At 37.7% G+C, this 16,498-nt stretch overlaps 1 protein-coding gene across 4 annotated transcripts in view; it reads left to right on the top strand.

Moving 5' to 3' along the window:
- The window catches only part of STIM1 (stromal interaction molecule 1), a 2,200,738-nt gene that overhangs the window by 1,390,769 nt on the left and 793,471 nt on the right, over window positions 1-16,498 (top strand). For all 4 annotated transcript variants that reach the window (XM_044073040.1, XM_044073041.1, XM_044073042.1 and 1 more), the window contains exon 8: window positions 12,067-12,234. In XM_044073040.1, the coding sequence (XP_043928975.1) occupies window positions 12,067-12,234 (168 nt within the window). The remainder of the gene's footprint in view (window positions 1-12,066; window positions 12,235-16,498) is intronic.

The following is a 16,498-nucleotide window of genomic DNA, read 5'->3' as shown; positions in this document are numbered from 1 at the left end:
GGAAATCAAAATCTAAACCAACTATACTAGAAGTAGTGAATATAGTAACAGAGATAAAAATGACTGGAATTGAGATCTTTAGAAAAGAGTAGGAGCAAATTACATAGAAAAAATGGGAATTTGTGCACAGTATGTGCAGGGGAGGAATGAGGTTTAAAAGAAAGCAGGTCTTAAATGAGCTATGTAATGTTTGACTGAAAATGAGTGGATAGATTGAAAGTGATGTGTAATGTTTGCAACTGCGAGTGTGTCAGTATGGTTTGTGATGTAAAATGCTTGCAACTAGGATTCTGTCGGCGTGCTTTTTCATTTATATAAATGTATGATGGCCTGTGTCGTAAGTGATGGTTTAATAAAGGTGCTTTTTGTTTAGAAAAGGGCAGGATTTGAATAATTTATGTAATGTTGCTTAGGTTATATGATATATAGCAATATAAGTGAAGTGTAACATTTGTAAACATGAACTTGTTAATGCAGTTTGATTACTTTTATGTCAATGTAAATTTGCCTGTGTCACGAGTGATAATTCAATAAAGGTGTTTAAAAAGTGACCAAGAACAGGCTCTGCCCAGGTTACATTAAATATAACAAAACAATTTACAGTGTACAAATATTCAGAATCAATCATGCAATAATGCTATGGTTTCACATTCAACATACCTCCTTGCCCCAACTGCAAAAAATACATCCAGCACCTGTGTCCACATGTGAAGTTTGATTGTGAGAAAAGTGAAAGTAATGTTGACAACAGTAATTTAGACACTTTTACAGGCACCCTCCCCTCAAACTTGCCAGTTCAGTGATTGTTTTGCATGAATCATGTAATTGCCCTTTGCTTTCACAATATTCTAGAGTCCAAAAAAGAAGATAGCCATTTTCTGTGATCATTTCTTATTTCTGGTTGTGAGGAAAATGAAAGGCACTGTGACTGCCTCAGTAATGAATTTCAAGTGGTTCATAGATTCATACACTCCTGTTAGGCAAATAGATATTACCATCCTGTGTTTTACAGATAGCCTTTCTACCTCCTGTTATAAAAAGGGATTCACCTTCTGTATTATTTCTGGTATGTTAGGTTGTAATAAAAATAAAAGAAAAATGATCACAGCAATGTTTTTCAGCTTGCAGCTCTTTAGTACTATAACCTCTCCCCACCCCACACCAAAGCAAACTACAACAATGTTCACTTTATTGGGCTCAAGTTAAGTGCCTTTTACTTTCATACACAGACTACAGCCCCCCCCCCAAAAAAAAAATAAAATAAATAAAGCAGATAAACACTTCAAGCAATCACCTGTTATGTAGAGTCACAAGAAGTAATTTTTAGCATGCTATTGAGCACCCCTTGCCATCTAAGGTAAGAATAAATTTAAAAAATAGTAAGTTGGAGTTCTTTGTGTTGTAGGCAGTGTTTAGTGCTGCCACTGCTCAGAGATTTATCTGATGTTTTTGCTAGAAAGTAACTGCAAAAGAAAACCACCCTAAAAGGTCAGTGTTTTTTTTCTGGTAGTCTGTAGTTGTATGACTAGAGATTTCCAGGAAAGCTCTGAAGATGATTGCTAAGAGCAACCAGTTGCAGATGTGTGTACTTCATAATAATGTAACCCATTTCTTGTTCCTATTTGTATGGTTAGAAGTGAAAGGTTAGACTTCTCATTGTCTTTAATGGGGAGCTGTGAAGTAATTATTTGGCTAGTACTATAGTAAAACTGTTTTGGGAAAGTTTTGAGTAAGACTGCATTTGTTATTATTGCATTTAGATAATGTACATGAATTTAGAAAGATTGCTGTTAAGCAACTTATCATTCATCATCATCATCATCAACTCCCTTTTTTCCATTTTCTATATGGAGTCAGGGTGCTGTGTCCCATGCTGCCTTCTCTCCCTATTCAGTGCCACTCTCCTACCTTCTTTGTCAGTCATGTGACTATCGCAGGTCTTCTGTCACACAATTCATCCACCTCTTTGCCGGACACCTTTGTTTCCTCTTGCCTTCTTCTGTCTATTCCAAATCTTCTTCATTAGATTGTCTTCTGCTTTCCTGCACATGTGACCAAACCACCGTAATCTGTTCTCTTTGACCTTTTCTGCAATTAGAGCTTCTGCTCTTATGTTCTCATTCCTTCATCTGTCCCACAGTATGCATCCTACCACCCATCTCAGGCACTTCATCTCCATCACCTTTAAGTTCCTCACCTGCCCTGCCTTTATAGTCCAGGTTTCTGCACCATGCAGTAGTATGTTTGATAACTCCAGAGCACAAGAAACTTTTAGCACAGCAACTTGGGCAACAGATAATAGAAAGAATTGTCACCAAATTTAAGGAGCATATGACAAGAAAAATAACCAGAGATCATATAGAGGTATTAGAGAGGTTTCATAATTTTTTATGAAAATTTGTATAAAGCAGAGGAATTTATAAACTATGAAAAAGCGCAAATGGAAATATTTATAGAAGACTTAATTATGCTAAGATCAGGGGAAGATGAGGCTCAACAATTAATAGTTAAGATAAGAGGAGATGAGATCAAAACTGTGATGTATAATCAGTTAATCAATTTTCATGGAAGTCTTTGTGAATTGATATGTTTAGAAGTTAGTAGAAAAGAAAGTGATAAAGATCTGGAAGATTTTGTTCAATAGTATTTTAAAAGGAGCGAAAGCACTGGCATCTTGGAAGAATGCTGTGGCAGTTGTATTACCCAAAGAGGGCAAAGACTCATCAGACCCAGCCTTATATGAACACATTTCCATATTAACCCATGATTATAAAGTGTTTATAGCTACACTATCCAAAAGAATGGCAAAGGAGTTGCCAAAATGTATAGCTGTGGATTAGTGTGGTTTTGTGGAGGGGAAACAAACATTTGACAACATTGACAGAACAATGGTGATCCAGAAAGAAGCAGAATGCAAAAGAAAAAAACAGGTAGGAGTATCTTCTTTCCCCTTTGTTGTTTCTTTATATTTAGAGCCACTGGCCAAGAAAGTAAGGGACTCAGAAATTCAAGGATACAATTGTTATGGTAATCCAGAAAGGTTGGCTTTATTGTCAAATGATGTTATTTTTACTTATCTCCAGAAAAGCACATCCTGGTCAGTGTTGCGGAACATTTTGAGTCAGTTTCAAGTTTTTTCATGATGCAAATGCTAGCCATAAATTATGTACTAACTTGTGACTTAGTTCAGCAATACTCATATTTATGAGGACATGATAAGATGAAGTATTTAGGAGTATGGATACAAACTGCTTCGGTTATGGTGGCTAAGGATGTGTGAGAAGGGACTAAACAAAAGGTAATGCAAAAACTGAGAAACTGGAAGCTCTTATTTATGGATAGTAAGATACAAGCAGTGGAAATGTTTCAGTCCCTTTAGTTTTATATACAGGTTAGGCATATTTTTATCAACTGGTAGAAAAGCTGTGAACAATAATTTAGACACTTTTACAGGCACCCTCCCCTCAAACTTGCCAGTTCAGTGATTGTTTTGCATGAATCATGTAATTGCCCTTTGCTTTCACAATATTCTAGAGTCCAAAAAAGAAGATAGCCATTTTCTGTGATCATTTCTTATTTCTGGTTGTTAGGAAAATGAAAGGCACTGTGACTGCCTCAGTAATGAATTTCAAGTGGTTCATAGATTCATACACTCCTGTTAGGCAAATAGATATTACCATCCTGTGTTTTACAGATAGCCTTTCTACCTCCTGTTATAAAAAGGGATTCACCTTCTGTATTATTTCTGGTATGTTAGGTTGTAATAAAAATAAAAGAAAAATGATCACAGCAATGTTTTTCAGCTTGCAGCTCTTTAGTACTATAACCTCTCCCCACCCCACACCAAAGCAAACTACAACAATGTTCACTTTATTGTGCTCAAGTTAAGTGTCTTTTACTTTCATACACAGACTACAGCCCCCCCCCCAAAAAAAAAATAAAGCAGATAAACACTTCAAGCAATCACCTGTTAATGTACAGTCACAAGAAGTAATTTTTAGCATGCTATTGAGCACCCCTTGCCATCTAAGGTAAGAATAAATTTAAAAAATAGTAAGTTGGAGTTCTTTGTGTTGTAGGCAGTGTTTAGTGCTGCCACTGCTCAGAGATTTATCTGATGTTTTTGCTAGAAAGTAACTGCAAAAGAAAACCACCCTAAAAGGTCAGTGTTTTTTTCTGGTAGTCTGTAGTTGTATGACTAGAGATTTCCAGGAAAGCTCTGAAGATGATTGCTAAGAGCAACCAGTTGCAGATGTGTGTACTTCATAATAATGTAACCCATTTCTTGTTCCTATTTGTATGGTTAGAAGTGAAAGGTTAGACTTCTCATTGTCTTTAATGGGGAGCTGTGAAGTAATTATTTGGCTAGTACTATAGTAAAACTGTTTTGGGAAAATTTATCTGAGGGGGAAAGAGGGTAAGAGTTAAGTGGGATAAATTGGCTCTTCCAGTAGAACAGGGATTTAGAATTATCTGATTTGAAAGGATAACATATAGCTCCACAGTTAGGTCTCATACACCTAATGCAAGCAGAGGGTTATAATTCAAAGTGGAAAGGTATGATGGTGAAGCGGGGAGGGGCTGTTCTTGAAATAAGGTGAGAGTAGGATTTTGATTGCAGATCCTTAAGGAGAATACCAACCATTATACAGGATATTATATTCATAAAGTTGCAAAAAGGATTCTAAAAACTTAGCCAACATGTGAATAGAGGAAGGAGATTATACCAATAGGGATGACTGCAAGTAGGGGGTACAGAAAATAGGCAAGAGGGGGCTGCAATTTACTGGAGAAAACTGACAAAAGAACCAAGGTATTAAGAGCAGATAACTAGAGAGAGAAAGGTAAAAGAGTGGGATGAGGATAAGAAGACATTTAGATTGCAGGTTAAAGACCATCTTTCCCATTATGGATTGATATTGGAGTATAGACAAAGAGAAAGGGAAAGGAGATTCCTAAGTGAAAGCCCTGCTGTTGTAGAGTTTTTAGTCAAATCTAGAACAGAAGCTGCTGTTAAAAAGGGGATAGTTACGGCATATAAAATACTGCATGATAACTATAAAAATCAACGAGAGGAAGTTAGAAGTGATTGGAAAGAGGGTCTTGAAAAGCAGTTTGCAAGGGAACAGTGTGAGGACATATGTATAGTTCCCAACTATGCAATAAAGTCCAGAAGGTTTAGGAATTTTGCTTTAGTGTTTGCATAAGTATTTCAATACCCTAAGCAGACGGTAGATATAGTAAATCGAGGTAAGATGGGGAAAAAAAGGGAAACTGAGCACTTTTTCTGTGAGTGTAATGACTTGGTAGATTTAAAAAAAAATCCCTACAGTGTACTCTTGTCAGAAATATTGGGGGAGCAAATGGCTGTAACTAAGGAAATAATTTTTTTTAAGTTGGGACACAGGATCTGAATTGCCTAGACACAGTAAGGCCATATTAAGTTTAATTCTATTGGCTGCCAGAGAAGCAGTTACTAGAAAATCAAAATCTAAACCAACTGTATTTTTGAAGTATTGAATACTGTAAAACAGATAAAAGAATTGGAAGAGGGGCCTTCAGAAAAGGGAAGGCAGAAATTCATAAATGTTAATGTTCAGGAGGAGGAGTGAAATTTAAGGGAAGGCAGGAAATGAGTAATTTATGTACTGATTCAAATGCCATTTCTTTCATTTCCTTTACAGTGTTAAATGCTTCAGTTATGGTTTGGTTTAAAATTTGATTTCTAATTTCTTAATTACTTTTTTTTTTTTTTTTTTGACAGTCAATAGCTATATGCCTATCAAGGCCTTACCATGGCTAGGGAATATAGATCTTGTATCCCAACTCATAGCAATCATTTCCTTAGTTACAATCATTTGCTCCCATGACATTTTTGGCAAATATGCAAACTTTTTACATCCCCCCAAAAACACATGTTCCCAGTTACGTCATTCCCATCATACCTCCAGCAATTGCTTTCTACTTCAGGAAAAATTCTGTTAAGGTTGCTTTGGGTATAAAACACTTCTGTGCAAAAACCTAAAGCATGTGCATTTTGATGTATACCTGGCAGCCATGCAGATGTTCTCCCACTATTACTTTTGGATTTTGCCTTTTTATTCTTTCTTGCTAATATTTTCTAACATCATCTGATTGATTCTATTAGTTATTATACAGTATTTTATATACCCTACTATTCAGCTTCTGTTCTAGACTCAACTAAAAACACACTTAGAGCTGGTAATTTGCTTAGCACTCCCCCATCCCTTTCTCTGCTTATACTCTGTTATCAATCACTGGCAAGGAAGGCAGTCTTTAACCTGCAGTCAGAATTTCCCCATAGCCTCATTACATCTGTTACCCTTTTTTCCATATTTGTTTGCTCCCAGTACCTTTTTGTTTTATTTATTTTTGCTACTTTTCCAGTAGATTTCACCCCTTTTTATGCCCTTAATTGCAGGCATCCATTGATGAGATTTCCTTTCTCCATTCCATGTTGGTTTTGTTCTTAGAATATTTTCTGCTACTTTATAAGTATTGGGAATTCAAATGCTACTATTATCCTACTCGTAAAATTGTGGCTGATTCTATTGAATGCCTTCTGTGTATCATCCTGAAGTTTTCTTACACTATACTTCCCTCTGGATTATTATTGTTCTATTAATGTCAAATGTTTGCCTGCCTCCACAAAACCACATTGATATATTTATCAATTTTGGCAACACCTTTGCCATTCTCATAGCTAGTATAGACAAACACTTTGTAATCATGGTTTAAAACTGAAACTAATCTGTATGAAGCTCAGTCTGGAGTATCTTGACCCTAATACAGCCACCTCAACTTTATTCCAAGATGCTAGTACTGTCCCTTGTTTTATACTAGTGTTAAACAGAGCCTTCCAGGTCATTCACCTTTCTTCCCTTCTCACTTCCAAATTTCCACAGGAATGCCATCTGTTCTTGGAGATTTCCCTTTGGTTATACATCACTATTTTTATCTCATCCCTTCTTATCCTGGCTACTAATTCTTGAGCCTCATATTCCTCTACCTTTGGCTTAGTTAAGTCTTCCATAAATATTTCCATTTGTGCCTTTTTTTTGTTTTCAGCATCCTTCTGATTTGCATAAGTTTTCATAGCGTTACCAAAATATTTCCAGTGCGTCTGTAGTATCACTGTTTTGTTTTCCTGTCAAAGGGTCACTAAATGTACCAACAGTCATTTCTGCTGGGTAAGTCATTGTTGCTAAGAGTTTTTCTGCTGCATTTTCATACTAAATGCCCATTTCATTGTATTTGCCAAATGTGTGGTTGAGGAGGTTTTTAGCTTTGTGTACGTCTTGGGCTGAAACACCCATAAAGATTGCTGAAGTGATGCTAACTTTCAAGAAGTGTCTGCCTGCTATGGAGGGAGGCAGTACAAGTGGTAACCATTTTGGGAGCATCTGTTTTTTCACTGGAACCCTTCGTTTCCATAAATTCAGTTCCCTTGTTTGAAGAATGCTATGTAGCAAACTAATATTTGAGGTACTTCAGTGCATTGTGCTTTGAGGGAAGGGATGGAGAGCTTAACATTTGATTTATTGGTAAAACTTGTTTGTTTTTCTAGAATTTTAACACTGAGACCTGTTTAACTTTTTGGGGTGGGGAGGGGTGTTGGACTGCTGTCATGTCCATTCAGATTTAGACAAACTACACCGCAGTTTTTAGCTCATAAGCAGTATGTAGTCATGCTGTTAATCACTGTCCAAACAATTAATGAGACCATGGTGATGAGCAGATATACATCTGTGATGTCAACTGACTACACTGCTGCAAACATTTTATTTATGACTGGAAACTAGGTGTATTTTTTTCATGAATTGACTGTTTATTTGGGAACCTTAGTATAGATCTTTCTGTGACCCAGACCTGTGTTCATCTGCCACTATCCTTGAAAAAAAAAAAGATAACTAGGCCACAAGGTTTGAGGCAATAAATAACTTTCCTTCCATTCATCAGCTAGTTTAGCACCAGACGTTGAGGATTTTTTTTTCAAATCTAAGTCACATTTACAGTAATTAAAACATGCTTCTTTCCTTCCCTGACATTTTCTAAAATGCTTTAATGTAAAAGTCTACATTGTTGTAGTTCTCAATAAATAAATACATAAAAGGTTAAAAAAATTCACCTTAAAGCCCCCCCCCCCCATCCATCCTTAATCACCTTAATTCTCTTCTAGAACTGCAGTTGGCCACATTTGTATATTATTCATTGTTTCTCTTCCCTCTGAATAGTAGTTAAATAAGCTAATTTCAGACTTTTTCACTCAGCTGTTTTGACTTCATGTGATAAATGGTAGAAACCTCTAAAGTTCTTGTGTGGACTACTGACACATGATGCAAGCCATTTACATAAAAAATAGCCATACAATGAGCTGTTTGCACAACATGTGACTGTTTTAGCCAATTATTTTATGTACGCAAGTAAAGTGTTTAAATTGATTAAAATACATTTTTTAAAGGAAATACTTTTAACTTATAAATGCAGTGTTACATTGTGCAACAATGACTTGGAGCCATTTTTTCTGATTAATAACATTTGAAGATGTTTTACGTTATGCCGAAAGAGTACAAACACCGGTATTATTAAGAAGCAGTTTATAAGAAATTGTTTTTTGTGTGTACTCAAATTGGTATCTAGTATCTGTAAAGGTTGTGTGGGTTGGATGTTAAAGATGTGTTATAGTTATTGCAAACTGGGTCGTCAGTGGTGCGAAAGGATATCTAATGTTTAAGGCCCTTCCCTCACAACCCATAATGAAGTTGAGGGAGAGTGTTGCCAGTGAGAATAGAAGTAGCATAAATGACAAGATTTATGCAAATGCAGCCCATTGTAGTCCCGGGTCAACAAAACTGCAGTTCGCCCATTCAGTGGTTAAGAAGGATTTTTAGTAGATAGACTTATAACAACTTCTTCATTTTTAGTACAGATATTTAGGAGAAGTCAAGGAAGAACAAAAACCTAGCATAAATATTGATGCCATGATTTAAAATTGAAAATCACAGCATCCACTGGCACTGGTACAACAGTTGTAATGTTTATAAACATGTTTCATCTGATTTATGCTAAATGCCCATCTTAACCAATAGATAGCCTATTATAGGCCAAGTCTTGCTATTCATTATTACTTGAGGATTTTTAAACAGTCGTTTTCTTCCATTCTTATCTGTACTCATTGGCTGTCTGCCTGCTCCAACCCATAGCACTAAAAATGTGTCCCAAGCTGCATGGTACCACTTCAACATTAAGATTCATATGAGCTTTAAAATATGTCATGCCTGTTGCATATGTAATCAACAGTAAATTTACTTTATTTTTGGCTTTAAAATGCCTGAAGAAATTGGAAGTCATTAGTGCTGTGTGTAAGTGGTATTTGTGCTTCAACCACTGCATTTTAATTTTCTTCCTTTGCCATCATTGGAATATCCATGGTATCTAAATACAGTTAAGTTTGGAGTAGTTCCTTCTGGCTTGAGCTTCATCTGCTTTTTCCCTCCATGTTGATGTGCATTAGCTTACCACTAAGATTTAAGGTTTGAATGAAAACGGGAGGAGTTTCAATTTTGAAGCTGACCCAGTCAGTGCTATGAGAAGGGTCAGTTTTTAAAAGCTCCAACCAGCATATTTCACCTTGTAACAGAGTACAAAAAATTTGCTTGAAAAATATAGGCTATACATTTCTGAGCCTTTACCTTAGGTATCCACCTCAAGTCAAGTTATGTATGTTCAGAGTCAAGTTGAGTCCCATTTTATGGGTTGTCAACCAAGTCTCAAGTCAGTACTTTTATGGCTTGAATCAAGTCATGTGACTTAAGTCCCCCCCCCCCCAATGTGATTAAAGTCATCAAAACACCAAAAAAGCCTTCCACTCATTACATGTGCTTTACTTAGTTGTAAGAGGTGTTCTGTCTAAGCAGAGCTGGGTCCTATGTGTCATAAATCAGTCAATTTACATGTGATTCTAACTTGCATTACACAATTGTACTATTGGGATTTGTTGGCCCATATTTAGGGGGCATTTATCTAGCATTTTGCCCCATCATAATTTTGTCAAAGGCAGGATGGGTTAGCACACACTGATCAAATATTTCCTAGTAATATGGTTCTGCATCTTTGCCGACATTTAATTCATTTTCTTCTTTTGGGCTTGTTAACCGTTGACAGACTTAAGCTTTCCCATCTATCACTGAAACTGCTGGTTTGGCAGTTTTGAACTCCTTCCTTTGGAAGCTGCATTTCTTAGTGGCCTTCACATCTGTTTGCTGGATTGCAGCACTTTTTATGTTTTTTTAAGGAGAAGCTTATTTACTGTTTCACAAATGTACATTGTGCCTCAGGTCAAGCTCATGTTTTCTGTCAGAAATGGTGGCATTCATCTTTGTGGTTTCTTTCCCTGTAATCCAGAAAAAAGGGCCCATCATACCTTGGACATGCATTGCCAGCTTTTGTTTTTTTCTAAAGAAGGGTATATGAGGTTAGGAGAATGAATAAGCTATTCATCTTCTTTACTTCATGTTGGAGAAAGGGCAACAGTTGCTAAGCAGCCCCCAACCAAATGAATTGCTAACTTCATTACTAACTTCATTATGTTTGGTCAGCTGGCAGCTGAGACTCTTATCTGGAAAATGTTAATGCTAAAGTCCGCTCCATCAGGGGTGTGGCTGCTTTCACTGCCTTCTACATTGTGCCATGACCTGTTGATCAACAGCTCACAATTTTACCAAGTATTAAGGCTTGGACTGTAACTTCATGAAGAAGGCTTCCTTTTTGTCCCAGAATTCAGTATGATGAGCTCTCACCCTTGGCCTTCCCTGGTTCAGGCCTCTGTGTAGATTTATTTTGACTGATGGGATACTTGTCAACAATTTACTCACTGCAAAGGACTTAAACACTGCTCTTACTGATACCCAACTTTCCAACCACTTGTTCCCCCTACTTTAGCTCTTTGCCAGATATTAATTAAAGAAATAGTCAGCTGAAAAGCATTTTTCAGGGGTGGACTGCACCCATCCAAGTGGGTCACTGTCTCTGTATTCCCAATCTCTAAATATGCTATTTCTAAAGGTACACCAGTGTGGAGAAAAGGGAGTTTCTGTAGGGAACCAGGGACACAGCCTTCTGAATAAACTATGTTGTAACATTAACCTTATTTACTGTGGTAATCGGCCAAATAGCTAATTTCATTGTGTTCGGATGCAGTCGGTATTTATTTCATAACTTGTCTGACAGTTGAGCTCAGAAGGTAAGGTTACTGACTGTTGGTGAACTTCTTTCTGTAGTCCTTGTCCTGATTCTCCTCAGTTTCCACTTGCGAACTTTGATTTAGAATAAGTCACTTAACGAGACACTGCTTGCAGGTTGCCCCTGAAAAAGAGACAGTTGAGTTCAGGAGGCTTAGCTAATTCACAAATAAAATAAACATGAAATTGATCCAGTGTAACAGACAAACAACATATCAGTTGATTCCTGGTAGTATTCTGAATTGGGTTCTTATTATCCCTTCACTGTTCCGTGTTTTTGGATGGCCCCTTTATTTAGCTGCTCTTCTGTGGCTAGAGTTCTGAGTAGTTCTGTTAAGTGTATGTTTATAGATTTTGTATGTTACTGCTTTTTTTTTCTTGTTTTTTTTTCTGTCTTTAGGTTGCTCTTGCATTATAGATTTGGGTGCGGGTTTCAAACTGAGGAGCACAGAGACTGGATATACTTTCCCTGCCCATTTTCAGATACCACAGTATGTGCTAGCATGAGGTGTGCATGCCTGCTGACCATGAGGATAAAACAGGAAAGAAATAGTAAAGCTTGGAGATGCAAAGTGAGAGAATCATGACAGTTGCTCATTGCCAGTAAAGGAAATACTAACAGTTATTCATTGCAGAGGGCTTCCTCATAGATTAACTGATAGGAGAGTTCATCACTTATAATAGCAACCTGCACTGAATCAGAATAACATTGTCATGAACCTACTTAATTTGTCTACCTAGTTTGCTTTCCATTCCCTGTTTAAATATTTTGATTGATAAACTATGGCTGTTTTTCTTTTTTCAGGTCCGAATGGCGCTGAGGAAAGCAGAAAAGGAGCTAGAGTCGCACAGCAACTGGTCAGCACCAGACGCACTACAGAAATGGTTGCAGCTGACTCATGAGGTAGAAGTACAGTATTATAATGTCAAGAAACAGAATGCAGAAAAACAACTTATTATTGCCAAGGAAGGGGTAAGTAGTATACATCATTGTATGAACCTTGAAAAGAAACAATTGCAAAGAAACAATTCTCCTGTTTATTTTTGTCACAGTATAGCAAGTTTAGCAGTTTTAGTAGGTCTTCAAAATGTGGAAAAAAATGTGGCTTGATTTCTTTGTGTATGTGCCTGATGGGGGCGCGGGGGTGATGACCGCTGGCTGCTTGGTAATCCCTTTTCACATTTCCATCCTCCGTCCTGTCCAGTATTGCACTTCAGCCAAGAAAGAAATGATGTACTTCCTCATATAGTATCACCCCACCCACTGATGAGGCTGCTGTGGTGGATTGGGCAGCCTGTAGGAGAGAAAGTGTGAGAAGCTCTGTCACCTGTAATATCATATTGATTGCTCACTCACTGCTGTTCTATATATGGTTCTAGCACTCAGCACGTGTCCAGTAAGCTTTTTCCTTGGGAGCCTATGAGACCATACAGTGGACATAACATGGAACTTTCATTCACTTCTGTGAGTGATGTAAGCCCCACCCCCATATGCACCAGTACGAGTGACTCCTGTACAAGATTTTGCTGTTTCCCAGGCCCCTGCATTTCGGTCAACTGTCCGTTGGAGTCCAAGTCAGAGTGAAACTGTTACATCTCAGACTAGTTCCCCTGTTGAACCTTCATTTTCCAAATGGGCATTTGCAGTCAAGGGGGTTCTTCTTCCTGTCTTTCTCAAACAGCTTCTACTTCTCCAACAGGGGCATTAATATTTGACACACTAACTCATCACACATACTCACATGATTGGATCGGACAAGAGGTTGTGGCCTCTGGAGAGGATCTTTTGGCACCTCTTAGGGAAATTCTGGGGCTAATTATAGAGAGTTTATCATCCTTGGACCTCTGCTGATTTGCATACTATGTCTAAAAGCTTTCCAAATATTAGAGAAGATCCTTTAAGGTTTAAAGAAGAAGAATTAAAAACTATAATAGAATGTTACAATCCTACATTGACAGATTTAAATCAGCTGGTCAGGGTAGGTACTTTAGATGAAATAAGAAAACAGTTACTTGATAAGGCTGAAATAACAGGTTTTACTCTCACAGGAGATACACTAATACATAAAAGGACAGTGTTATTAAATAAAATCAGAATTGTGTCAAGTTAGGACTGATTGGTCTAAGATACAGGCGTGTAAGCAAAATAAAGGTGAAGCTCCTGCAAAATATTTGAGTTGTCTTAAAGCAGTGTTTGCTAGACATTCAGGGATACCAGATTCAGAAGAACAAGCCAAGCCAGCTACTGCAGCAGCTTGTACAAAATCAAAGAAAGGAAGTGCTTATAGACTGGCAGGGAAAGGACTTTGAGTCCTTATTAAGTGCAGCAAATCACTGTATTGAGTATCAGGAAAAACGGAGAAAGGAAACTGTGGATATGCTGTTAACTTTGCAAATAGGGCATCTAGAAGCTCAAAGGGGATGGGGCAGAGGCAGGGGAAGGGAGAGAGGAATTGCTATGGGATTTAGTAAGAATGCTGGCCAAGGGGAACAAAGTGCAGCTGGTTGGCAACAGTGAGTGGCAGTGCCCCTCCTGCCCCCTCTGATATGTGTCAGATCCTGCTGCAATTGCGGACAAGCAGGACATTGGAGAGGAGAATTGCCACACAGGTGAATGTAGAGTCCAGGATACCTGGACTGAATGGCAGCCATATTATAATAATGCTACGTTTCCTTCACCACCTCCTCACATTGGAAGGAGTCAGGAATCACTGTACTGATTATCAGGGTAATAAGACAAAAATAAATCTTGATCCTTTGCTGGCAGTAGATCAGAAGGGACCCTATGTTAAAGTAGGAATAAAAGCAAAGAAAATTCCATTCCTGGTGGACACCGGAGCCACTAGGTCTGTATTAAAAGTTACTTCAGATAGTCAAATACCTGTATCAAAACATAAAGTAAAGGCAGTTGAAGTAATAAATGCTACTGTTACATATCCTGTTTCAGAATCTATACCCATTTCTTTAGGGTGGATTGAAGAAAGGCATTATTTTCTTTTGAGTAGTACTGCATCAGTTATCTGCTAGGTAGAGACCTGTTATGCAAACTGGGTTGTACTCTTTACCAGAAGGGGTGTATCTGGATTTTCCAACAGAATCAGAGGGAAGTATATTATCAATCTTAGCAGAAACTGAAGAACAGCCTGTCAGAGGCATGTATACCACTGAAAAACTGCTGCAGCAGGTACCTCCTGAATTATGGGCTAAGCATGCTAATGAATTGGGTATGTTAAAATCTGCAGAGCCATTAAAAATAAAATTGAATCCATCAAAACCCCTCTCCCTAGAGTTCCGAAATATCCACTGAAACCAGAAGCAGAGCAGGGAATCAAACCTGTAATTCAGTCCTTGATACAACGAGGAATAATAGTACCAGCTAAAAATCCTTGTAATATTCCTATCTTCCCTGTAAAAATGCCAGGAAAGGATACTTATAGTTTTGTGCAAAATTTGAGGGTTGTAAACAATGCAGTATTATCAACTTTTCCTCTGTTTCCACATCCAGCAATGATACTTAGTTGCATGCCATCTACAGCAAAATAGTTTTCTGTAATAGATCTCTGTTCATCATTCTTTTCTGTACTTCTCCACCATAAAAGTCAGTTTTTGTTTGCCGTTACTTATCAGGAACAGCAGTACACACGGACACGGTTACCACAATTACCACAAGGATACACTGAATCTCCTTCATTATTTTCTTAAATTCTAAAAAAAAAAAAAAATATTTAGAAGATGTGACATTTCTAGGTGGCTCTGTGTTAGTGCAATATGTAGATGATTTACTAATAGCTTCAGACTCTTTTTAGCAGTCTCAGCAGTACATCATCTGACTATTCTTGCAGGAAAAGGAGAAGATATCGAGAGAAAAATTGCAGCTGTGGTCACCTCAGGTATGTTATCTTGGTCATTTGATATCTCAGGGTAGTAGACAGGTGTTGCCATCTCGTATTGAGGCAATAGCCAAGGCACCACATCCAACTACTCAGTGTCGGCTTAAATCTTTCTTGGGTATGACAGGGTATTGCAGACAGTGGATTTCTAACTATGCAGAAATTGCTAAACCTTTGACAAATCTTTTAAAAAAAAAATACACCAGAGTCCCTCCCTTTGGATAGTGAAGAGGAAAATTCACTTCAGAATTTAAAGCACGCTTTAGCTACTGCCCCAGCTTTAGTGTTATCAGATTATGGAACGACTTTCACTTTATTTTGTCATGAAAGAAATGGATTTGCTCAGGGGCTGCTTGCGCAAAAACATGGGGACAACTATTGTCCAGTAGCTTATACTACAGTACTTGATTTTTTTGCAAAGGGATTCCCACCTTCCTAAGGGCAGTCACTACTACCACCATTCTAGTCAATCTAGTACAATCGTTGGTGCTCGGGCATGATCTTACAGTAGCCATCTCCCATTCTGTATTATCTCTCTTGCTTAGAATGAAAACTCAACCACTCTAGACTGCACGTCTAACTAAATATGAGCATATGTTTCTTTCAGATCCATCTATTTCTCTAATACCCTGTTCTGTCCTAATTCCTGCTTCTTTATTACCTACTATTGAAGATGTTGAAGAGCATGATTGTGTGTGTGAGGCTAGCTTTCTGCTTTCTGCTAGAAATGATTTAAAGGACACTCCTATGCACGATGCTGAATTAAATGGATTTGCGGATGGATCCTGTGGAAAAAATCGAAAGGGACATTTGACAACAGAGAGAGCTGTTTGTACTGAAAAATAAATATTGCTTCAACAAATATTAGAAGTTGTTCATTCTGCTCAAATAACTGAGTTTGTGGCTCTGCAAAGAGCTTGTGAATTAGCCAAGGACAAAGTTGCCAACATTTATATGGGCAGTCGTTATGTCTTTGGAGTCATGTATGATTTTGGGCAACTTTGTAAGCAGAGAGGTTTCATAACTTCATTAGGTACTAAAATAAAAAAAATCAGTGTATATAAATGATTTGTTAGAGGCTGTTCTACTGCCTAGAAGTTGGCTGTAATTAAATGCAGTATCCATCAATAGGATGCAGATAGTATTACAAAAGGACATAATTTGGCAGATCAAGCTGCTAAATAAGTTGTAGAAGAATATTCAAAATTTCATGTAATGTTGTTATAAAACTTTAACCAGGCTGAAGCATCACAGGGAGAAGTTCAGAGGTGGCTTAAGGATGAATGCAACAAATCCACTGATGGCTTATGGCAACATCCAGATGGCCAGCTGGTGGTGTCTGCCTCC

Source organism: Protopterus annectens, chromosome 5.part1, assembly GCF_019279795.1.
Source record: "Protopterus annectens isolate FY-2018-M chromosome 5.part1, PAN1.0, whole genome shotgun sequence".
Classification (NCBI taxonomy): domain Eukaryota; kingdom Metazoa; phylum Chordata; order Ceratodontiformes; family Protopteridae; genus Protopterus; species Protopterus annectens.
The sequence above is the reverse complement of the archived record's forward strand: the minus strand, read 5'-3'. Positions and strand labels throughout refer to the sequence as shown.